At 54.9% G+C, this 24,030-nt stretch overlaps 2 protein-coding genes across 2 annotated transcripts; one reads left to right on the top strand and one right to left on the bottom strand.

Annotated features, from left to right (window-relative positions):
- Nucleotides 1–1,779: 1,779 nt before the first annotated feature.
- GAS2L2 (growth arrest specific 2 like 2) lies at nucleotides 1,780–10,429 on the top strand. Its single transcript, XM_023190796.3, has 6 exons — nucleotides 1,780–2,552; nucleotides 4,689–4,930; nucleotides 5,790–5,897; nucleotides 7,027–7,123; nucleotides 7,692–7,944; nucleotides 8,538–10,429. Exons 1-6 carry the CDS (start codon nucleotides 2,168–2,170, stop codon nucleotides 10,090–10,092), a joined length of 2,640 nt encoding a protein of 879 aa, XP_023046564.2. The 5' UTR covers nucleotides 1,780–2,167; the 3' UTR covers nucleotides 10,093–10,429.
- A 3,208-nt stretch (nucleotides 10,430–13,637) lies between these two features.
- On the bottom strand, nucleotides 13,638–23,625 carry RASL10B (RAS like family 10 member B). Its single transcript, XM_023190836.1, has 4 exons — nucleotides 23,463–23,625; nucleotides 19,849–20,206; nucleotides 14,410–14,534; nucleotides 13,638–13,908 (listed from the first exon to the last, which is right to left on the bottom strand). Exons 2-4 carry the CDS (start codon nucleotides 20,062–20,064, stop codon nucleotides 13,638–13,640), a joined length of 612 nt encoding a protein of 203 aa, XP_023046604.1. The 5' UTR covers nucleotides 20,065–20,206; nucleotides 23,463–23,625.
- Between the last annotated feature and the right edge of the window lie 405 nt (nucleotides 23,626–24,030).

Below are 24,030 nucleotides of genomic sequence, written 5' to 3'. Positions count from 1 at the left end.
CCGTCTCTAAGAGAGAGAAATAAACTTTTCTCTTGTGTGAGCCACTGTTTTCAGTGGCTTTTTTGTTATATATAGCAGCTTAGCTTGGCCCTAACTAATAAAGGGAGATACGTGACTGCCTCTATTGCAGAAAGGCTTTCCCTGTGTAATAGGAATGCATCCCCCAAATCTTCGCCATCTGATTGGGAAAAGAATCTGGCCCTATAGCTCCAATTTTAAAAGCCCAGGGAAGGGCTGTTTGGACTAGCTGAGTCCCATGCTGACCTCCTAGATTAGTGGCTCTCAGTGGGGAGGCAGAGGGACATTGCCCCCCAGGGACATTGTCCCCCAGAAGACATTGCCAAATGTTAATGTCTGGGGGCGGGGGGCCAGGCATGGTGGCTCATGCCTGTAATCCTAGCACGTTGCGAGGTCAAGGTGGGTGGATTGCCTGAGCTCAGGAGCTTGAGACCAGCCTGGGGACATGGTGGAACCCCATCTCTACTAAAATACAAAAAATTAGCCAGGCGTGGTGGTGTGTGCCTGTAATCCCAGCTACTCAGGAGTCTGAAAGAGGAGAATCGCTTGAACCCGGGAGGTGGAAGTTGCAGTGAGCCAAGATTGTGCCATGGCACTCCAACCTAGGCAACAGAACGAGACTCCATTTCAAAAAATAAAAAATAAAAATAATAATGGGGGCAGGGGTGCTACTGGCTTTTGGTGGGTAGTGGCCAGGGATGCTGCTGAATGCCCTACAATGCCCAGGACAACCTCCACAGCACAAGAATTATTTCACCTAAGATGTTAATAGTGCCAAGGTCAAGGAAGCCTATTTTGGACCAATCCTATTAACTTTTCAAGAGTTACATGGAATGTGACTACTTGTCATCACCTCCATAGGTACCACTTGGTTTAAGACACCCTTGCTGTGCCTTGGATGACTGCAGTAGCCTAACTGTCCCCCTGATTCTGCACTTGCCCCTGCAGTTCTTCACACAGCAGCCTGAATCAGAGCATGTCCCTACTCTTCTCAAAACACTCCAGAGCACTTCTCATTTCACTCAGAGAAAAAGTCAGACTCTTTAGAGTCACCTACAAGGCTCTGCATGATCTAGGACCTCGTTTCCTAGATTCTTATCCTACATACCCTACCTTTCTTTGGGATTCTTCTACCTTTCTTCTCCTTTTACTCTTTTTCTCCTTCTTCTTCTTCGACAGGATCTCACTCTGTTGTGGTACAGTCATAGCTCACTACAACTTCAACCTCCTGGGCTCAAGCAATTCTCCTGCAAACCTCCCATGTAGCTGGGATCACAGGTGTGTGCCAATCACGCATGGCTAACTTTTTTTGTTTTTTGGGTTTTTTTTTTTTTTTTTTTTGAGACAGAGTCTCGCTCTGTCACCCAGGCTGGAGTACAGTGGCGTGATCTCGGCTCACTGCAAGCTCTGCCTCCCAGGTTCACGCCACTCTCCTGCTTCAGCCTCCTGCATAGCTAGGACTACAGGCGCCTGCCACCAAGCTCAGCTAATTTTTTTTTTGTAGTTTTAGTAGAGACGGGGTTTCACCGTGTCAACCAGGATGGTCTCGATCTCTTGACCTTGTGATCCACCCGCCTCGGCCTCCCAAAGTGCTGGGATTACAGACGTGAGCCACCACGCCTGGCCACGCCTGGTTAACTTTTCTAAAAAGTTTTTCTGCAGGGCAGTCCTTGCCTGCTGGGAAGGGTTAACAAGGAGTGTTTGTAGCAGCCACGGTCTCCAAGGAGAGGGGAGGAAAGCAGAGTGGGGAGGCCGGCAGCCACCCCAGGCTCCGTGGCCGCAGCCAGCAGAGGGTAGGAGGCAGCCAGCTTGATCTGTCCAGCCCTGGGGAAAGAGAGGAGTGTCCTCACCTCCACCTGGCCTGAGAAGGGTGAACTCTGAGTGGACTGGGCAGCCTGAGAGCAAGGTCGCTGCAGGGCCACCAGGGAAAGCTGTGGCAAGGACTGAGGAATGTGGGGGAGCAGGGGCTGGGCCTGGCCTGGCAGCTGAAGCCAGTGGCAAGTAGCAGTGAGTACAGGGGCTCTCAGCGAGTACAGGGGAACCTCAGAATCAGGGAGAACCCAGCCGAAACCCAGCAGTGGTGGGAGGAGAGAGGTGGCAGTGGGAGAGGGGAGGTGCCCACCTCCTCCGCTGCTGGGGGGGTCCAGCCATGTCCCAGCCTGCGGGAGGCAGGAGGAGGCCCGGGACCCTAGAGCCACCTGTGTGCAGCATCCGGCCTTTCAAGTCCAGCGAGCAGTACCTGGAGGCCATGAAGGAAGACCTGGCTGAATGGCTTCACGACCTCTATGGGCTGGACATCGACTCGACCAACTTCCTGCAGGTGCTGGAGACGGGCCTGGTGCTGTGCCGGCATGCCAACGCTGTCACTGATGCTGCCCTGGCCTTCCTGGCTGAGGCACCTGCCCAAGCCCAGAAGATTCCCATGCCCCGGGTCAGGGTCTCCTGCAATGGGGCCGCCCAGCCAGGTACCTTCCAGGCCAGGGACAATGTCTCCAACTTCATCCAGTGGTGTCGAAAGGAGATGGGTATCCAAGGTAACCACGCTGCACCCCCTTCCCCATCCCAGATGCTTATCTTGGGGGGTATTCATCTTTTCTCAAATGCACAGGCTAGGTCTGGGGGGCAGGAGCCTGGGTCCTCATTCTAGATTGAACCACCTCTTTTTTTCATGCCTCAATTTCCCCACTTCATAGTAAATCCTCGATAAATAAATATGTTGATGATTGACAAATGTTGATGATTACTTCAGTAAGCATGTATCAAGCACCTCTTCTGTGCTGAGCACTTTGCTGGGCACCAAGAACACAGAGGAAAGAGACCCAGGGCCCAGTGAATTCATGGTCTAGCAAGAGAGGCAGAAGGCCAGGCGTGGTGGCTCACGCCTGTAATCCCAACACTTTCAGAGGCTGAGATGGGTGGATCACCTGAGGTCAGGAGTTCAAGACCAGCCCGGCCTAACATGGCAAAACCCTGTCTCTACTAAAAATACAAAAATTAGCTGGGCATGGTGGCAGGCTGAGATAGGAGAATTGCCTGAACCCAGGAGGCAGAGGTTGCAGTGAGCTGAGATAGCGCCACTGCACTCCAACCTGGGTGACAGAGGGAGAGTCTGTCTCAAAAAAAAAAAAAAAAAAAAAAAAGACAGAGAGAGAGAGGGGCAAAGGGATAGATATGTAAATTAAAGGCCTGAAGTAGAGGTGTAGTGCTGGGAGCCAGGGGAGGAAATAGCAGCCTGATTAGGTGGAATGGGGCCGAGAAAGGTTGCCTCATAAAGGAAGGAGATTTGGCCTGAGTGTTTTTTTGTTTGTTTTGTTTTTGAGACAATCTCACGCTGTCACGCAGGCTGGAGTACAGTGGCGTGATCTTGGCTCACTGCAACCTCCACCTCCGGGGTTCAAGTGATTACTTGTGCCTCAGTCTCCTGAGTAGCTGGGATTACAGGCGCCCACCAGCACGCCCGGCTAATTTTTGCATTTTTAGTAGAGATGGGGTTTCACTATGTTGGCCAGGCTGGTCTCGAACTCCTGACCTCAAGTGATCCGCCCACCTTGGCCTCCCGAAGTGCTGGGATTACAGGTGTGAGCCACCACACCCGGCTGGCCTGAGTCTTGAGGAATAAATGTAATTTTGTAGGAAGGGAATTCTAAGCAGCAGGGATGACAGGGGCAAAGGAGCAGAAAAAGCACAGTGTGTGAATGACTGCGGGGAGCCTGGTGGTGAGGACACAAGACTAGGATGAGGAGAGAACACAGGAGGAGACAGATGGGATGACGCCAGGGAGGGGCACCGTCATGCTGGGGCTTGTAGGGTTCAGGGAGTGACATGTCAGGATCCTTCATCTCCTTGGCCTTGAAACCAGGAATGGGATAAGACTGGATGTTGCGCCATCCTCCTGGCCAAAGGTGGCAGGGGTGAGACTGGGGAAAGGGTGAGGCCTGGGCTACTGGCTGGTGGCTGGGCACTGAGGAGCAGAATGGGAAGGTTAATAGAAGCTAGTGCTTTAAGGAATGCTTGCATGTGCGGAACATTGTAAATGGTTAACAACTGTTAGCATATCCAATCTTTACAACAACCCCACAAAACAGACTACATCCCCATTTTGCAGAAGAGGAAACTGAGGCTCAGGGTCTAGCTCAAGGTCATGCGGTTGGTAGTGAGTCAGGACTCCAGCCTTAGTGGTTGGCTCCAGAGCATGTCCTCAGCATGCCTGGTTGGGCCTGGGTGGGAGCTGAGTTTGAGATGCCTGGCGGAGATTGCAGGGGAGAGGCGTGGGTGGAAAGTGGAACCAACCGCTTCCTGCTCCTGGACCCACCCAGGCAAACTGAGTGGGGAGAGGGGAAGGTGGAGTTCATCCTTCTCTCACTCACATTCTCAGCCAGTCTCCAGGTGCCTTTGCTTTGCTGTCACCTCTTCCCACCCGCAGCCTGTCCTGTGAGATGGGCCGTGTCTGTACCCAGCACCTGAGCAATTCTGCCCAGACCCCTCCTAGGGGGCTGACTTGACCCCAAGATTCTGAGACCCAAACCACTCCTCATGTGACATGTCAGGATCCTTGCTGCCCCAGACCGGGGATGACCCCCGGGCTTTCCTCCCCGCTCGCCCCTGCCCGAGGCTCAGGTCCTCTGGGGGCTCACGCTGCTTCTGCCCTTTTCTCCCCGCCTCCACTCCAGAGGTGCTGATGTTCGAGACGGAAGACTTGGTGCAGCGCAAGAACGTGAAGAACGTGGTGCTGTGTTTGCTGGAGCTGGGCCGCCGGGCGTGGCGCTTTGGCGTTGCGGCGCCCACCCTCGTGCAGCTGGAGGAGGAGATCGAGGAGGAGGTGCGGAGGGAGCTGGCCCTGCCCCCGCCCGACCCCTTGCCGCCAGCGCCCCCCAGGCGCCAGCCCTGCCACTTCCGGAACCTGGACCAGATGGTGAGGGGCTCTGCACACGCCCTCAGGGCCCCCTTCCCTTTGTCCTTCGTGCTCCTCTTCCCAATCCCACTCCAGTCCCGTCTAATCCACCCGCTTCTTGAGCTCCACTGTCCACCCTGACACGAATTCACTGTGTGGCTTTAAGGCACGGTTCCACTCTGAGCCTCAACCCTAACCACCCGTAGTAATTAATGGCCATGTCATTTCTCAAGCGTTCTTACCAGCCCAGCACTGGATGCCCCTCTCATTTAACCCCTGCTGGGACAGTTTTCATGAACACCGACGGTAGCACTCTCTGAGACACCTTGGTTCAAGTCTTAGTTCCACTGCTTTGCAGCTTGCGTGACTTTGGGCAAATTATTTAACCTCTCGGTGTCTGGCTTCCCTTATCTGCAGCATGAGGACAGTAACAGCACCTACCATCATTTAAACGAACCAGCACATACAAAGTGCTTGGAACAGAGTCTGCACAGAGGGTCGCTTCACAGCAGTTAGTTCTGTGTGGTTAACCCCTGGGGAAAATGGAGCTCAGGCAGGTTTCTTAATGAAAAGTCTATGATGCGGTGGATGCAGGGCACTGACCCGAGCCTGTCAGATCCCACAGTCCCCCCGTGACACCGCGCTGCTTCCATCAGCTGACCCATGAGGGCTCTGGACCTCATAGTAGGTAGGTCCATGGGTGACCACCCAGGTCTCGTTCTCACTGGGTCATTTATAGCCTTATCCACTCTCTCCTTGCTTCTCAGCCCCCATCCCTGACCTCAGCAGAAACCTCAGGCGTGACTGTGGGGGCAGGTAGGCCCCCCATTTTGACCCAGAGTGGGGAAAAGAGAGGGCTGAGTTCACCACCCGCCCGCAGGTGCAGAACCTTGTGAGCCACTGCACGTGCCCGGTGCAGTTCTCCATGGTCAAAGTGTCTGAGGGGAAGTACCGTGTGGGCGACTCCAACACCCTCATCTTCATCCGGGTAAGTCCAGGCTGGGGGTCAAGGGACCCCCAGAATAGGATTTCCTTGCCCAGGCTTGGGACAATGACAGTAAGTCCCCCAGAATATAGGACTTTGCCCAGGCTTAAGGACAATGACAGTAAGTCATCATTCACCCCAAGCCATCAGGCCTTGGAGCTCTCCTTCTCTCCCTGGGAGAATTCCAGGAGATCCCTGGCAAAGGTGACCAGACTATCTCTTCCTCCCGTCAGGGCAGCCAGAGCCACCACCCTTCCTCTTCTCCACCATAGCCTAGTCTAGAGCGTGTTCTCAGGCGGAGTGGGGTATGGAGAAGGGTGCTTACACTTTTCCATTCCACTCCACCCACAGGCTTGATTAGAGGAAGCGGCTTGAGAACCCCAAGTTTGGTTTCAGTGTGTGGCCCCAGCCACACGGACCCCATAATTCCACCCCTACCACTTGCCTGGGGGTACTTCCAGCAGAATGAGTAGCAGCACAGGTCTGAAATGTGCCTCCCACCCCAATACCTGGCCTCACCAGAAACGATCTGTACCCACCGGAGTGGCTAGCAGCTCGGGTCATGGCCCAGCCCTTTCCTGGGGCACAGGCCACACCTGGGAGCAGAGCCAGCTTTCTGGGCCCTCCCCTAGACCTGAGGCAACAGCCCTGTGATGCAGATAGGGGCAAGAACTTGTGGCCCCACTTTCCAAGACAGGAAGCTGAAGCTTGAAGAGACATGTGACTTGCCTGAGGGTGGAATGGGATCAGGACCCCCGTGGGCTCTCCCACACAGGCCACAGAGGCAAAGCCAGTGGCCTTAGGGCCCCATTTTGGACACAGGCATGTGCAGATGCAAAACCGTTTACAGTGAAAGGAGCGCTCTGGGGGCAGCCTCTACAATGCTTTTGGGATCCCTTGTCCAGTTGTGGGACAGCTTTCAACCTGGTCCCCACCCTTGACCGCATGTGTTATCTGATGCCAGTCACGGAGGAGGAGATTCGGGCTGCCTTTTTACGGCACACACATACATCTATGTGTGGATGAGTACATGGATGAGAGCATCCCTGAGTGGGTGCCGGAAGCCCGCAAGCTGGTCCAGGAAGAGAGGCTGCCCTCCACCCTGCCCTCAACCTTACCCTTGCCCCCTCAGATCCTCCGGAACAATGTGATGGTACGTGTAGGGGGCGGCTGGGACACGCTGGGCCATTATCTGGACAAACATGACCCCTGCCGCTGCACATCCCTCTGTGAGTCCCCTGAGGGTCCTCTCCCTGTGGGGTTGGTTGGAAAGGCGTAACTCTGGGTTGGGAGGCTGGAGGCAGAGGTGGGAGGTATGTCTGATCTCCAGGGGTAAGCGGTATGTGGGGAGGCTGGAGGAAGGAGGGCAGTAGTTGGGCACAGTACAGTACTAAATGTCACCACAAGATGGAGTGCAACACACACAGAAGCAGCATTTGGCCAGGGTGCATTTTGGCAGAGCTTAGGTCTGGCTCCGGGATCCACAGTGTTGGTACCAAGTGTGACTTGGAAGGTCTTTAGTTCTTCCATAATCTCCATCAATGCCTCCAGCCACTTCAGATAAGCACATGCTCTAAGGGAAAGTTGTGTACCTGCACTACAAACGTAGCTTTAAACAAATCCCCCAGCTGGGTCCCCTAAGCCCCTCCTGTAAAGAAACTCTGGTATTGCCACTGTAGGTCCCACTGTTTTTAGTGTGGGGTGTGGGGCATGGGACCACTGGGGGAGGAACAATGGGCCCCATCAGCAGGAACTGAACTCTTCTCTTCTCTCCTTTCTCTGGGGCACTGTTGGTAGCACACAAGCCAGGCAACTTCCTGAAGCCCCCGGCCCCACCAGTGCAGCATGAAGTAAGGGTGCAAGATGGACCCTCACAGACCCAGCCTACGATGACCATCAGCCGCTCACAGAGCCCGCCACCCGCCGTGGACTGGAAGACATATGCCTCTTCAGGCCGAAGGCTGAGGCCCCCCACCCCATCCTCCCCCAGACCCCGCAGGGAACGGGGAGCAGGGACGGGGGCCTCCAGAGAGATGGCACCATTCCTGAGGTATGGGGAAGAGAGAGGGAAGGGGCTCTTTTTCCTTTGGAGTGCACATTCTCAGAGGCCACCACACTCCACGATAAGAGGAGCAGATCCCCAGCAGTGAGTCTATCCCGAGACCACAGGTGTTTGGAACCAGAAGCACACCCAGTACCTTTGGGATAATGTGGTTACTTCATACGCCTTCCCATTTCACAGATGAGGCTCAGAAATGGAACAGACTTACTCAAGGTTTCCTACCATTTCACGGTAGAGCACAGACTAAGACAACCCATGCACTCCCCTCTGTCTCTCCACTGCCCTGCAGCTGGTCTGGGGCCATCCCTGGAAGGATCTGAAGTCACCTCAGGCCAGGATCAGGCTTCCTTCTATCTGCTACACAGGGAACAAGGGCGAATAGACTTAGGCAGTGACTGTCATAAGGAGGATTTCAAGGCAGTCGGAAGGAGAGGGAGTATAGGTTTCATTCAGCGTGAAGTCGAGCCCCCTGGGTGTTCTCACTGGGGAAAGACCGTCACTTCCCAGAGCCAGGGACCACACTAGATGACCCTGCCGGCCTGATGAGTCTCCCTTTGCAGCCTTGTGATTCTCCCTTTCAGGTGCCAGGAGAGGTCTCTCACCCCATGTTGGAGGCAGCCGACAGCTGGGGACAGCCCACCCAGCCCCCAGTCCTCATCTTCCCAAAAGGGCCGAGGCCCACAGTGTACCTTGTCAGGAAAGAGGGAGGATAGAGACCCCGCTGAACTCCCCAGGGGAAGGATTCCCACATCTTGGGTTCATGAAAAAACAGACAGCCAGGGAACTGCTGCCCAGAACCCCACCCCACAAAGACCCCGAGACACTGAGGCCACCACCAAAGGGATATCAGCAAGAGGACTATCTTCCCTGCCTCGTTCCTGTAGCCCAGCCGAGCAACTGGGCCTCAGGCTGCCACTCCAGGATAAGGCCAAGGGTGCGTTCTTCCAGTTCAGGGAGCCAGAGTCTGTCTGTTCTCCAACCCCTGTTCAAGGCCTAACCAAGATGCCCATCCGGCTGCCCTCTGCTTGTCTCCTGGCACCAGGAATGAGCTTTCCTGGTGCTATATGTAGAAGTCCCAGGACAGAACTTGGGAGAGACCCCATCCCACTAAGGGCCGTCACTGCAGACCTGGTTGGGTCCACGCATGGGGACTGCTCTGTGAAAGTGAGGCAGGAGGACCAGCAGTTGGACATCCAGCTCATGGCAGAGGCCAAAGAGTCCCGGGACCTGGGCCCACAGGAGCAGCAGGGGCGGTACACACCTCTGCCCCTGGGCAGGAACAAGGAGCAAGCCATCTACTGTAGCCTCGAAGAGCAGATTTTGGGCAACATGAAGCTGCTAGAAGTTGGGAGTGCCTGTCTGCAGGGCACAAGGTCTGGGGTCATCCCTCGCAGTGGGGTCTATGTCCCCAGCCTGGGTGGGCGGTGGCCTGAGCCTGGGGGTCCTTATGACAAAGTCATCCAAGAACTGGCTCAGGGCCCCCCACCCCTCCTTAAAGTGGACCTGGAAGCCTGGAAGGCAACCCCTACTGGCTCCCCTAAGCCAGCTGCTACCCCAGGACCGGGAAGCCTCAAAGGGAAGTTGGGAGCCATACAGAGTGGGCCCAGGACAAAGGCAAGCCTGAGTGCCAAGGGCAGCCACATGAGGAAGGTCCCACCTCAGGAAGGGCAGGACTGCTTGGCTCCTACTGCGTCTGCCAGCCCGGAGGCCCCCACACCTCCGCCCTTGGACCCCAACTCTGACAAAGTCAAGGCATGTCTGAGTGAGGGCAGGAGAACTCTCCGGAAGCCCAAGAGGGTCCCGTCCATCTACAAGCTGAAGCTGAGACCCAGGATCCGGCCCCGAAGAGATCACAGGCCTGAGAAGCAGCCTTCACGAATCCCCAAGCCACTGGCCTATGTCTGCCTGGGTCCAGCCAGGCCGCCCCGCGGGGACAGACTGCCGAGAGCTGTGCTGGGCAGCAAGAGAAGGGAGGCATCCCGGGTGGACGGAGCTTCAGTAGGTGAGCAGGAGGAGGAAGGAAAGGAGAAAGAGCCAGCCGCTCCATTGGAGAGCAGGCCCCAGACTCCAGAGGACCTGCCACCTCACCGGCTTGATCAAGCTCCACTTCCACCTGAGGAGGAGTCCTGGGTCTGAGGCACATGAACGTGTGGGGGAGGAGGGAAGCAAAAAGAATGGCCATGTATACACTGGATTCACAGCTGCGGGAACAGAAGAGACGTTCCCTCATTTCCACACAGGGCCTTGGGCAGGAGTGGGTCAGAAGACAAATATAGACTCCATCTGCTCATCTGAGCAAAGGGGCAACCCACTGCTCTCACTCCAACTCCAGAGGTAGGCTGGGGTAGTGAGACCATCCTATATCTCATGACTCTCCCTCAGAACATCTCCCCACACTCCTGGCCTCTGGCCCCTGGCCATGCCCACCTGTTTCCGTAACTCCCATAAGTTATTAAACGCATGTGATTCTACCTTGAGCCTCAGCTTCTTTTTTTTTAAGTTTAGAAACAGAGTCTTGCTCTGTCACCCAGGCTGGAGTGCAGTGGCACGATCATGGTTCACTGCAGCCTCGAACTCCCAGGCTTCAAGTGATCCTCTCACCTCAGTTTCCCAAGTAGCTGGGACTACAGGTAGGTGCCATGACACCTGGCTAATTTTATTTTATTTTATTTTTTAGAGATGGGGCCTTACTATGTTGTCCAGGCTGACCTCAAGTGATCCTCCTGCCTTGGCTTCCCAAAGTACTGGGATTAAAGATGTGAACAACTGAGCCCACCTTCCCCTTCCCCCCAGCTTCTTGAGCCCCTCACTCTAGGACTGTGGTGGTGCGGGGAGGTATAGCTTCAGATGTTATCCCAATGGAGGAGATGGGGACTAGGAGGAAGGAGTTGGTGTTGAGAGAGGCTTCCTCTTTTGAGGCTCAGCCAACCTTTACAGGCAGCCCCATCTTTCCTGGAAGTGGCTGGTGGGTCAGCACCACGGACAGAGACGTCCTGCCCTCAACACACACGCTCTAGGAAGGCACCCTTGCCCAAGACTTCAAAGCTTTGCTCTGGAGTTTGGGTCCTGAGATCACTCAGGGACAAGACGGGTGGCTGAAAGTGTTCCTAACACATCTACATCCAAGAAGTTATGACTGAGAGGCTGCAAAGTCTCAGCCTTGAGTGGGAAGGACGAGACGCAGACAGAGAAGCTGGGATTCAGTCCCATTATGGAAATTTTCCAGACTGGCAGGGGAGAAGTTCTGCTTCCCTTCTGAATGGTTTGAATTAGTTGGAGGGTTTGGGGTTAGGTGGAAAGGTGATACGTCCCGAACTCTTCACCGGTGGTCTCCCTGTTGACCTGGCCTTTGGGACTGGGGGCCACCTCACCACCTTCACCCTCCTTCCACACGGAGCTCAGCAGGCAAGCCCTGTGGGGATCCCTCCCCTCCTACCATGAGGAATGGAGCCAACACCTTGGTACAGAAACGAGGGAAAACACTCCCTGATTTTTAATCTGACTTCGGATAACAGCTCAATGGGCGTCACACACACTTCCAGACCCTGTGGTGGGAAACCCTGTGAGGGGGTGGGAGGGTAAGGACAGAGACTCAGAATGGGGGTGGAGGGACCTGAAATCCAAGACCTGGGTTGAAGTGGAGGCGGGAGGGGGCCTGTCAGGGGATACATTCCAATGGCTCCCACAGGGGAGCAGCCAGAGGCCTGGGCCCCCTCCCCCCACCTCAGGTGCCTCAGAGTTGGGGGTGATGGGGCATGTGAGATGCTGCCATCCCTCATCCCCTCCCTCTGGTGAACCAGGAGGCAGGGGTGCGGGAGACTAAGGGGCAGGCCCTCTTTGTTACCCTCCCAGCCACTCTAAGGTGTGGGAAAGGGGAGCCACCTCCTCTGTGTCAGAGGGAGGCTCACAGAGGGCAGGTCACTTGCCCGAAGTCCTGCAGCACAGCAGGGACTGGAACACAGGAACACTAGACTGCACAAGGTCAAGGTGGTTGCTGTGGGGCTGTGCTACCCCCACTTGGTGGACAGAGTGGGAATCAGCCGGGGAAGCAGAATCACAGATTCCCCCTACAATGGACGTTGGTGATAAATTCCCCACCCACGACCCTTCCCCCAGACTTCACTCTATCACCACTCTGGGCTACCTGATTTCCTAGTCTATATGCTGCAGCCTTGGCTAAGTTGGCCAAAGTGGAGTTGTCCTCTCCGCCCCTCTTATAACAAGGGACCCTGCTGTCCTCCCACCAGGCCAGGGCTGAGGGCTCAGCCTCAAGGACAGCTTTCTTTGGTCAGGGGGCAGGGGACAGGGCACCACTTCTCCCTCCCTCCAATTCCCGCATCAATCCCTTATGCCATTCCTGGAATCTTCATTATTATTGTTATTTCTAAATCGGTACAAAACTGACAGTGATCAGCTCCGGTGACGAGAGGTAGAAACCCGGCCAGGCAGCCGGAAAAAATGGGGCGGAGTGAGTTAGGGCATAGGGCTGACTGGTGTTGGGACAAGAGGGTGTCAGATCCTGAGGGCCTCCATCTGGGGCGGGGGGAAGATGCAGGTGTGTCTCCCCCAAGCACAGGGGTCCCCACCATTCTTTCCCTGGCTCTGTTCTTCCCCAGATTAATCAGGGTAGTCTGAGATCTGAGGCAGGCAGAGTCTGGGGTAGTCAGATGGGGTTGAGACGGGGCAACAGAATCTTCACTGGGACAACCTGACCCCCTTCTGGGCACCATCCTGCCCACGACTAGACCCCAGAACCTAACATTCCCCAGTCTGACAGACCAGATTGCAGTATGCAGGAGGTAATAGAAGACTGGAACCTGGCATCATGGAAAAGAAGCTATCCTTTGGGGGATTCCCTTTCCACACTCTGTCCAAAAAAAAAAAAAAAAAAAAAATTTTTTTTAACCCAGGGGGTGATCTGGCTTTGGGGTCAGGAAGAGTGAGGGGCACCTGGCAGGGACGGACCATCGAGTTAAGGCTGGAAGGTAGGTTGTTGTGTCTCTGGGGGCTGCTGGGCGGGGAGGTCTCCCTGGAAGCCGGAGAGCTCAACCTTCTCCCCTCACTGATCTGGGACCTCAGCCCCCGGACCCCTTGATGGTGGTCCTTAGGCCACCCGCATCTCTGCCCTGTGCCGGTGGTGCTGACAGTCAGAAGGCCTGGCCTCACAAAGAAGCTGCCAGGATCTGCGACAAGGGGATGGACGAAATGAGAGCCCTGTGAGCGGAGCTAGGGGGGACTGGAGGGTGGGTGAGACAGGTAAGGACCAACAGACGCTTGGGTGGGCGGACACGGGAAAGGAAGACACCCGGCAAAGACAGACACATTCTGGAAAAGACAGGTGGGGGCCCGGCCAAGGCGGCACCTTGCCACCCCCACCCTCCATTGCACGCTCACCCTCATCCCAAAAGGCTGTGGCACCCCCGCGGGTCGGGCCGGGAACTGCACTAAATACAGCACTGAAGGCGCCTGTCCCAGGAAGCCACTGGGGCAAGGGGCAGGGCTGAACAGTTACTGGGGGCTACCTCTCGCGCTTTGCTTCTCACTGGGAGATGCATGGCTGCAGGGGCCTCAGGCCGGGACCGTCACAGTTCCATTTCCCGCCCGCTCCCCGCCCCAGTCCCGCAGTACAGCCCCACCCTCCGCCCGACCAGTGCCGGTGCAGCCCGCGGGGCGCTCAGGTGTCACATGATGGCGCAGCGGTTTCGGCGCAGCGCGCCCTGGAAGCGCAGGGCAGCGTGCACGTGCTTGCACCGGGCGCAGCCGACGCTCTTGAGCAGCTCGCTAAAGAGCAGCAGGATGTGCCAGTTGTACTTGGCCGAGCATTCCACGTAGCCGCACTTCCACGTCTTGCGCACCAGGTGCGACACGTTCCAGCGCGGGATCACGCGTCCGCGCTGCAGGTCCCGCTTGTTGCCCACGATGATGATGGGCGTCTCTGAGGTGCCGATCACCCTGCGGGGCGAGGCAGGAAGCTCAGAACTCTGTCAGTCTCACAACCGCTGTACTCCCAGCAGGGCAGGTTGTGCCTGGCCAATACTACCACCACTGTATGTTCTGCTCCAGGCGCAGCCCTAAGCCCTGGAGGTGTTATAGTCTCTGATCAGCACAACTGATCTAAAAGATGGGTTCTACTGTTATCCCCATTTTACAGATGAGGACATAGGCTTAAATGTTTACTGGCTTCAAGTCATGCAGCTGAGTGGCCCTGGAAGTCTTGTTCCAGAAGTCCCAGTTCTTAACTACTGCACTACTCTAGCCACCCCCACAGCCAGGGTCCCAACATGAGTTAACAGAAATGGGGACAGCACAATGTATGCATGTTTGAGTGTATGTGTGGGAATCTTAGAACACATATACCTCTGGCTCTGTCCCTATACTGTCCCCTTTTCACAGGGACTGGCTAGCACTGGGTCATCCACAGAGGTGGCAATGGACTGTGTTCCAGCCTCTCACCTCGTCTCCAGGATCTGCTGGCGGATGGTCTTGACGTACTCAAAGCTGTCAAAGCAGCAGATGTCGTAGACCAGGATGTAGGCGTGGACGCTCCGGAGTCCCCTGCAGCAGGCGTCTGCCCACTCCTGCAATATCCCCAGCCAGTACCAGGGTGAGAGCAGCCATGAGGGCTCCCCTAGCCCCCAGACATCTCCCATCGGAGGGGCAGTGCTCTCACCTGCCACTGCACCTGAAGCCTTCCATACCTGCTCATCCCCAGCAGACCAGGCCCAGGGAGAATGGAGGAGCTGTAGCCTCCCCATTCCCAAGCCAGGATGGAGCAGGTCACATTGTTTGACCTTTGTGCACTTCTGGAACTTAGTTCTGCCTTGCTCCATTTTGTCCCCTCATCCATCCATCAAGGTCTTTTTTCAACAAGTACATTTATTAAGTACCTCTAAGAGTCCAGCTCTGAGCTGGGTGTTGGACCTGTTAAAATTCTATCTTCCAAGGCTCAGCTGAAGTGCCACTGCCTCCAAGAAGCTTCCTTATTTCCCATCCTTCCTGCAAACAGGGGACTACTCCCTTCATCTCCTGTGTTCTAACAATCCTTCGATTACACTTTCATTAGAGCTGTTCCATCTCCAGTTCCCCACTTCTGCTGTGAGCTCCTGAGAGGGCCACAGCCAGGCTGTCCTCATTTTTATATACTCCCTCTTCCTCTCTGAGTGTCAAAGCAGGTGCTCCTTAATGGCACTACCTGGGCTGGTGAGCTCTCCATAGCCCAAGCTGGGATCAATGCAACTCCTGCCTCTGCCACTGCCCTTAGACTGCTACCTGATGTGTCCCTTCTGTATGCTCATCTCTGCCCTCAGGCTTCAGAAACAGAAAAAGATTCGGACTGGATGCATAACTGGCTGATGTAGAGCAGGGCCCCAGGGAAGCTCCAGGGAGATGAACTTCCTGAATGTTTGTGCAGCTTCTCAAGGGATTGCAGGGTATGGCTCAAGATGAAGAAACTCCTAGAAAGGCCAAGTACACTAAAGAGAAGTTTCCTTAAGAGATTCATTAGTCAACGTGCCAGTAGTTGCAATTGCAAGAGTGGTTTCAGGCAGCCAGTGTGTGGAAAGAAGTGGGTCCCTAAAGTTGGGGGGACAGAGGCCTCCAAGGACAAAGGAAACCAGTCTTCTCCCACCAAAGCTCAGGCAAAAGACTAGAAGAAGGTGGAGATATGTCTCTTGTCCCAGCATCTGAGTCAAGTGGGGTAGGGGCCAGGCACAAGGGAGGACTACAGTTCTCCACTTCCAAGAAGGATCAAAAGGAAATGACTTTGGTGGCAGTAGTGTAGAGTTAAGTCCAACTTCAGAACAGCACTTCCCAACTCAAAGGCTTAGAAGATGCTGCAGTGGATTTCCCTAGGGAGATGATGTGGCATCTTTTCTTTGTGCTGAGGTTTAAATTTTTGGTGCAGCAGGAGGATGCTGAGGACAAACCTAAAACCATAGGAAACTGAACTGGTTTCTTAGGCCAGGGAAGACTGCATTCTGCTAGACACAGTGATCTCCAGGAGCCTGGAACCTGTGCATACAGATGCTCCTCTGATCTCCCAAGACGAGTGGAGATCAATGAGAAGTGGGAGGGATGACAGGCTCCCAGTCTCTTCAATCTCTCTGCTGGGGAGAGGGAGCAGCTGCCAGCTTTTGAGGGTGACAGGCCCACCTCTCCCCCAACATGTTGCCTCCTTGAGGGGACCTCCTGGCTTCCTCCCATCCACTCCTCTCTGGGGGTTCCTAAAAGAGAGAGGAGGAAGGCCCCTGATTGGTTAGCTTGTCCCTTCCCCCTTGATTGAAGGGAGGAAGCAGGTTTCCAAACTGTAAAAGGCCATCTTGGGGCTGTGTCAAAACAGAGAAGGACCAATGGAAAGGGAGTCCAGTTTCAGGGACATGCAGTCTGAGAGAGGCTCAGTCACCTGCGTCTCAACCATGCATTTGCTGATAATTCCTTTGGTGGTTTGCAAGCACCTGATAATCTCAGCTTCCTTCTCTGATAGAAGGGGCTGCAGAAGACACTGAGGCTCACATCCAGGAAACACTACTCTCCTGGGCTCTATCTCATCTGGCATTGGAGAAGAATGTATTATTTTATTTTCAGATGGTGGCCATCAGGATTCTTAGGTTTTATACTTAATCTTTGGCACCTCGAGGATCCCTTTTTCACAGCATTTCTCTGCCGAAAGTCCCTTACTGGGCTCCTTGAGTGAAATCTTGGCTATTCTAGAGTCCAAAACTCAGAGTCAGTCAAGAAGAAAAAAGCCAACAACCCAATAGAAAAATGGGCAAAGGACATCAATAGTTCTTGAAAAAAAGAAACACAAAGGCCCTTAAACCTATGAAAAGATGCTCAATTTCACTCATGATCAGAGATGCAAATGGAGACTACAAGGAGAATATCACATGTCATCTCTCAGATTGTCAAAAGTCTGACAATATACTCTGACGGCAAGACTGCAGGAAAACGGGCTGTCATATACATTGCTCACAGGAGCACAGCATACACCCCTGCTATAGAGGGTAATCTGGAAATAACCTCCCCTCAAAACTCCAGTTACAGTCACCTTTTTTTTTTTTTTTTTGGAGACAGGGACTCACTCTGTCGCCCAAGTTGGAGTGCAGTGGCACTATCTCAGCTCACTGCAGCCTCACCTCCCAGGCTCAGGTGATTCTCCCACCTCAGCCTCCCAAGCAGCTGGGACCACAGGCATGGACCACCATGCCCGACTAATTTTGTATTTTTGGTAGAGATGGGGTTTTGCCATGTTGCCCAGGCTGGTCTTGAACTCCTGAGCTCAAGTGATCCGCCCGCCTCAGCCTCCCAAAGTGCTGGGATTATAGGCTTGAGTCACCTCACCTGGCTCTGTATTCACCATACCATTTCCAGGCATTGTGATCCAGCAATGCCATTTCCAGCAATGCCATTTCTGGGAATTAATCCCACAGATATACCTACTTATGTTCAAAATGACTTACCTACAAGGCTATTTCATTGTGGCACTGTTTGAAACAGCACAAGACTGGATATCACCCACTTGTCCAACAAGAAAGGACTCCATGGTACAGCTATTCAATGGAGTAAGGTATGGCCATGAGGAAAAAACAAGGAAGTCCTCTAGATAATAGCCTGGAAAAATCTCCAGGTTATAATAGCAAGTTAAAAAAAATTGAGGTACAGCGCCAAGCATAGTGGCTCACATTTGTAATCCCAACACTTTGGGAGGCCAAAGCAGGATTGCTTGAGGCCAGGAGTTCGAGACCAGCTTGGGTAACACAGCAAGATCCATCTATACAAAAAATTTTAAAAATAAAATCAAGATACAGAACAGTATGGTTCTTGTTTTTGTTTCGCTCTTTTTTTTTTTTTGAGACGGAGTCTCGCTCTGTCACCCAGGCTGGAGTGCAGTGGCGCGATCTGGCTCACTGCAAGCTCCATCTCCTGGGTTCATGCCATTCTCCTGCCTCAGCCTCCCAAGTAGCTGGGACTACAGGCGCCCGCCACCACACCCGGCTAATTTTTTGTATTTTTAGTAGAGACGGGGTTTCAGCATGTTAGCCGGGATGGTCTTGATCTCCTGACCTCATGATCCCCCCGCCCTGGCCTCCCAAAGTGCTGGGATTACAGGTGTGAGCCACCGCGCCCGGCCTCCATTTTGTTCTTTATGTAGGAAGCAGGGAAGAATGCATTTTCTTACTTGGGTAAAGAAACACTGAAAGTATGGATAAAAATCTGTTAAGAGGCCAGGCATGGTGGCTCATGCCTATAATTCCAGCACTTTGGGAGGCCTAGGCAGGCGGATCACTTGAGGTCAGGAGTTCGAGACCAGCCTGGCCAACATGGTGAAACCCCATCTCTACTAAATATACAAAAATTAGCTGGGCGTGGTGGCAGGTGCCTGTAATCCAGCTACTCAGGAGGCTGATGCAGGAGAATCGCTTGAACCCAGGAGGCAAAGATTGCAGTGAGCCGAGATCATGTCACTGCACTCCAGCCTGGGCGACAGTGGGAGACTCCATCTCAAAAATAAATAAATAAATATATTTTAAAAAAGAAAGAAAAATTCGATAAGAATGGTTATAGAGAGTGGGGCAGGAATCAGGGTAAAGGGGGCAAGATGAAAGAAACAAAGCTCAGTGTCTAGGCTTGGAGCAAGATTTGAATGTCCAATCAGGTGATTGTTAAAGTCTCCTTTAGAAGAGAACTAGAAGGCCCTGTGCCCAGACCGTTTGCCCTGATAGGCTCAGCCTCACTGCTTCCAGGGCAGATGCGGGATCAGGCTTCCATCTTTGCTGCTGACCCCAGGCGCCTGGGATGGGTGAAACAGGTGTCTCCGGCAGATTAGGCCAGGACCCTCCTGCCTGGTGTTGCTTGAGAGTGCCGAGTGCTGAGCTGCCCACCAGCTCCCAGCCCAGGGTCACAGCCTGAGAGACTGCTTCATTTGCTCCGTTACACCTGGACAAGCCTTGTCTCCTGCCTTCTGGGTCTCTACCACTGTGCCCGTTCTTCCTGGAAAAGCTCTGTACACTCTGGTCAGAGGCTTCCTTCAGTGAGCAAACATGTCTTAGAGCTCAGCTTCCTTTTTCTCTCCACTCCCTCTCAAGTCAGAGGTTGAGAGAGGGCAAGAGGACCTGGTTCCAGCAGGCAGTGGGGAAGGAACACAATAAGCGAGGGCCCTGGGGGCATTTAAATCCAAACCTGGCAGGGAGGGTACCCAGCAGGCAGGTCCTGAGGTCAGGGGCAGAGCATCACTTAAGAGAAGAGGGCCTTGGGCAAGAGAGCTGACTGGGGTCTCCAGAGTCTCTGAGAACACACCTTTTCCAGGGCCCTGTCTATTCTGCTGCTGTCCCTTCTCCAGAGGACGTGGAGTGGGGCTATGGTAGGCACAGCCCCGAATACTCACTGCAGCCTCGTGTTCCCTGCCCTTTTCTCTACTGCCTCTTACCTGCCTAAAACCTACTTAGTTGAGACATCATCCTCTGTGACCCCCCAACTGCACCCCAACACATCTGGATGACCTGGATGCCCCCTTAAGGGCTGCTCCAGCTCCCTGCTCCTCCAATCATAGCACTTCTCACAACATGTAATAGTTGCCTGTTAGCCTTTTCTCACCAGACTATGAGTTTCTTGAAAGCAAATTCCATAAATTGTTTGCTCACCATTCTGCACCAGTGCCCACTGCAGGGCCTGACACACATTAAACAGTCATCAAATATTTGTTGAATAAACTAGTACACCAATGAATGAATTCCTGGAACAGCTCTAAGCAGGGTGGCCCAAGGTGCAGTGTGGAGCTCCCAAACTCAGTAATGGGGCCCTGGCAATAGGGCCCGAGCTACAGCAGGTTGGAATCCAGCCTCTCCCCTACCCATCCATTTCCCCACTAACCCATGCCCCCCAGGGTCCTCCTACCTGGAGCGTATTGACAGGGAAGGCGCTGATGGGCGGGAAGTCGAGGATCTGGAGGTCGTGCACGTGGCCGTTCATGACGACGGCAGGCAGGTAGAGGCGGCGGGCGGTGGTGGGCACGCAGACCTCGCTGAACTCGTTGTACAAGAACTGGCGCACGATGGCACTCTTGCCCACACCTCGCGCCCCCAGCACGGCCACCCGGTAGGTGGAGACCATGCCTCCCGCCCCACTCCGCCACCTCGTCCTTGCCGCTGTCTGGGGCTCCCCCGGGCTGCATATTCCAGGGGCTGGGGGCTCAGCCACCGTCAGGACCAACCATTGCTGCCTCTGCTTGCCCTGGGCCCTCTGCGGCCTCCACCTGGACAGTGGGGACAAGAGGTGGGCTTAGTGCACCAGCTTATCCCTGGATATGCCCTGCACTTTTCCACGTTTGGGACTTTGCTGAAGCTCTTACTGCCACTTGGAATGCCTTCCCTTTCCCAAAACCCCAGTGGCCACCTATCCAAAACCTCTCCACCCTCCTCCATTTCTCCCTGCATTCCAGTAGTAGGACCCAATCTTTCTTGACTTATGACCTGACTTTTCTCCAGGTCCACCTCCAACCAAAACAGGCTGCAGAGCAGAGTGGGAAGGGCACTGGACTTGGTTTGATCCCAGCTTCCCCACAGAGCCTGGGACAAGACGGCAACACCTCTGAGTCTGTGTCCTCCTGAGTGGGTGGGACTGGGCAGGTGCGTCTCAGTCCCAGCACTCCTGACGTTTTGTGGGGAGAGAACTCGATTGTGCAGGACTGCCCACACATTGCAGGACATTTGCTTTCCGTGGCTCCCAAGAGGTAGCTGCCAGCAGCAGCCTCCAGACACCACGATGACCAAAAACTCCCCCTCCCCCCATTTCCAAATGCCCCTAGTTGAGAATTCTGCACTAGATGACCACGTCGCCTCTGGGGTGCAACACTGCTGAGCACTTACTCTGCTGGCATGCCCATATGGGTATCCTTGGTCTGTACGACATCTCTGAGGGATAGGTACTGTTATTCCCACTTTAGAGAGAAGCTTAGAAGGAGTAAGAAGTGTGTCCAATCACAACCCGAAGGGCAGCTACTCCTTTCTATGATGTTGCAGTACTTCTTCCAACTTTCAAGTTCAGTGATTCTTTTTTTTTTTTTTTTTTTCAGACAGAGTCTCACTCTGTCACCCAGGCTGGAGTACAGTGGCATGATCTCGGCTCACTGCAGCCTTCACCTCCCGGGTTCAAGCCATTTTCCTGCCTCAGCCTCCCAAGTAGCTGGGATTACAGGCATCTGCCACCACACCCGGATAATTTTGGTATTTTTAGTAGAGATGGGGTTTCTCCATGTTGGCCTCGAACTCCTGACCTCAGGTGATCTACCTACCTCGGCCTCCCAAAGTGCTGGGATTACAGACACGATCCACCGCGCCCGGCCAAGTTCAGTGTTTCTAATCGGTGAATGCATACAGGCCAAGGTCTGGGTCTCATTCTCTGGCATCCCCTAGAGCCCAGAGGGCCTGGCACATAGTAGGTGCCCAGAAAAGGGCTGCTGGGGGTTGGCCTTGATATGAATTCATTAGCTCCTTGCCTGCTCAGTTGCAGTGACTTTAGGGCCTGGGTATAACTCTCAGCTCTGGTGTGTCCTTGCTGCATGTCAGTGGGCAAATCACCTTCTCAACTGGAGCCATGCTTCTGCACATAGGTACAATGAGGTAAACAGCCCCTATTTCTGAGAAAATCCACGTAAATCTCTTAGCCAGGAAAAAGAATCTTTCTTCTTTTGGTGGTGATAGTGATCAAAGAGGCTGTTACATGCCTGAGACCTCTCGTCTGGATTCCCAGGAGGGTGACATCAGCACTTGCTAACTGGGTCCAGGGCAGGTGGATTCGCTGGATTCTGGCAAGGCCATGCTTTTCCTCATGGGTGCATACTTTTCTGCGGATGCATGTCCTTTCCACATATGCACAATCCGTAGCTGAATGTCCCCCAGCTTGTCCTGGTTCAGAGGACTCACTCCACAGGGTATGTGCGCACACAGCATAGTAAATAAAGGTCAGGATGTGGAGTGAGAACAACTAGGGCTTGATTCCTAGCTCTGCTATTCACCTGAAGTGTGACCTTGGGCAAGAAACTTAAGAGCGTTATGATGTGTGCATGTAAAGCCCAGGGCCTAGGCCAGCATAGGTGTTCAATAAACAGTGACCACTGCTATGGGCAGGGGTCCTTCATTCATCTAGGTTCCCCACAAATTTAGCAATGGCACCTCCTAGCAATCCCAGGAGGGGCTGCTATCTACTGTTGCATGAGCTCACATGCATGCAGTGTGTGTGTGAGAGATTCTTCTCATTTTACTGAAGATTTAAAAAACAAACACACCCCAAAACAAACCCAGTGACTTAGGGAAGTGAAGACCTCATAGCCAGTCAGTTGTTAACTAAGATTAGGACCCTAAACTCCTTCCTGCCCCATGCAGTGTCCCTTCTCCAACAGGTGTTTATACACTTACATGGGCTCCCAACTAGGGGGAAGTACCTATCCCTCCTTCCTATGTGTCCCTCCAGGTCCCGAAGCCCTTTAGGCATCCCTGGACACCGCCAGCATGGCAGAGAGACTCAGCTGGGTTAATTACATAACCAGCACAGGCAGGTGGGGAGTGGGGAGTCCTAGGGGAGGAAGAGAGGGCAAGGAACGCCAAGAGGAGTCCTGGCCTCTCTCTGGGTGTGGCAGCTCAGAGGTTTCCAGGATACATCCTACCTGCAGACTGTCCCGGACACCACACTCCCTGCCCTGAAACCGGCCCTTTCTGGGGAGTGGCAGGGAAATGCACGAGGGGCACTGCCCAGGAGCTAGGGAAGGGGCGCAGGAGGCCCCTAGGCTGGGGCCAGCCTCCTGGAACTCACCAGGCCCAAGTGTGGCCCTGTCCCCAACTCAGAAGCGATCGGTGCCCCTTCCTTCTTTCCAGGCAGAGGTCCTGGATCTAAGAGTATATTAATCCAACACCCTTGGCTGGGTGCGGAAGGGAGGGGGCTGTCCCAAGAAGCAGGGCCCAGGCCCCTGAGCGCTTTCTCCCCAAGGCCTGCTCTCTGCAGTGAGTCTGCAGACAGCGCCCGGCAAGAGACCGCCCGGCAAGAGAGGCAAGAGACCAGAGACACACAGAGGGGGCAAAGCCTAGTTCCGTCCCCTTCCCTGCGCCTGGACACCTGGGTCGCTGCCCAAGACTGACAGCGGGGGCTTCGCGGATCCAGAGGGCCGGGTCACAAGTCTGCCAGCTGTTTGTTTCAACCACGTTCGCCTGGGGGTGGGTTAGGGGGCGACAGAGGATGCTGCGCTCCCCATGACCTGATTGGTAGGAGTTTGGGGGGGGATGTAGAAGCCCAGCTCGCTCTCCGCCTCCAGCACCTTGCAGGCACCCCCACCCCCAGCTCCAGCTCTCACGTGGCGGCCCCGCACCGCTTCCCCGCCAGCCCGCCGGCCCCCTCCTAGTCCCGGACTCCCTTCGCCCCGGCCGTCTCCTCCTCCCCCGACCCCGGCCCGACCCCCCCCCAGCCCCTGCCCCGGCCCCGCTCCACCCCTGACCGCTTCCCCTCCTCCCGCCGCTTACCCGGGGCGGTCCTAGCTGCCCCCTGCCCTGGCCGGCCGGTCCGCGGGGCTGCGCTCCCCCCGGGCTCTGGCGCTGCCTCCCGGCTCCCCCGCCCGGGGGGAGAGAAGTGGGGGCGCCCCCGCCTGCCCAGTCGGCGCGGGCTCAGGGCGGGCGCGCGGGGGCAGATGCGGGCCGCCGAGGGGGTAGGAACCTCCAGCCCCAGCTCTCCCTCCGGAGCGCGCCGCCCGCTCGCGCTGGAAGGAGGAGGGGGGCGGGGGTGCGGGCTGGCATTCCGCTGGGTCCCTGAGCCTGACATATTCGCTTGGGCGGCCCTGGACGAATTATTTAATCCCTGGCCTCGACCTTCACACCCCTCCAGACTCTCCCTGCGAGAATTTAGCTCTAACCTGAAAGAGATGAAGAAAGGCTTGGGAGAGCCCTCAAGGCCTTTGCTTCATTCCGACTCTTGGCCTCATATGCCCCGGCCCAGGCCTGTAACCAGGCCACTGTGTGCCCTGCACTGTGTGCCCTGCACTGTGTGTTAGAGACATCCAGGCTCTGCTCTTCCAGCCTCCTCAAGGGCTGAGCG

The sequence above is a fragment of the Piliocolobus tephrosceles genome, chromosome 16 (genome assembly GCF_002776525.5).
Source record: "Piliocolobus tephrosceles isolate RC106 chromosome 16, ASM277652v3, whole genome shotgun sequence".
Lineage (NCBI taxonomy): Eukaryota > Metazoa > Chordata > Mammalia > Primates > Cercopithecidae > Piliocolobus > Piliocolobus tephrosceles.
Note: the sequence above shows the minus strand (reverse complement) of the source record. Positions and strands in the feature narration are given on the sequence as shown.

What these genes read in the sequence shown, in the direction of transcription:
- GAS2L2 (XM_023190796.3), top strand. Translation starts at nt 2,168, where the DNA reads ATGTCCCAGCCTGCGGGAGGCAGGAGGAGGCCCGGGACCCTAGAGCCA. An exon ending in CTGCCGCTGCACATCCCTCT is followed by an intron (nt 7,124 to 7,691) that starts GTGAGTCCCCTG and finishes CACTGTTGGTAG; the next exon opens with CACACAAGCCAGGCAACTTC. An exon ending in GAGATGGCACCATTCCTGAG is followed by an intron (nt 7,945 to 8,537) that starts GTATGGGGAAGA and finishes TCTCCCTTTCAG; the next exon opens with GTGCCAGGAGAGGTCTCTCA.
- RASL10B (XM_023190836.1), bottom strand. Translation starts at nt 20,064, where the DNA reads ATGGTCTCCACCTACCGGGTGGCCGTGCTGGGGGCGCGAGGTGTGGGC. An exon ending in TCCCTGTCAATACGCTCCAG is followed by an intron (nt 14,535 to 19,848) that starts GTAGGAGGACCC and finishes GGGATATTGCAG; the next exon opens with GAGTGGGCAGACGCCTGCTG. An exon ending in CAGCAGATCCTGGAGACGAG is followed by an intron (nt 13,909 to 14,409) that starts GTGAGAGGCTGG and finishes CTCGCCCCGCAG; the next exon opens with GGTGATCGGCACCTCAGAGA.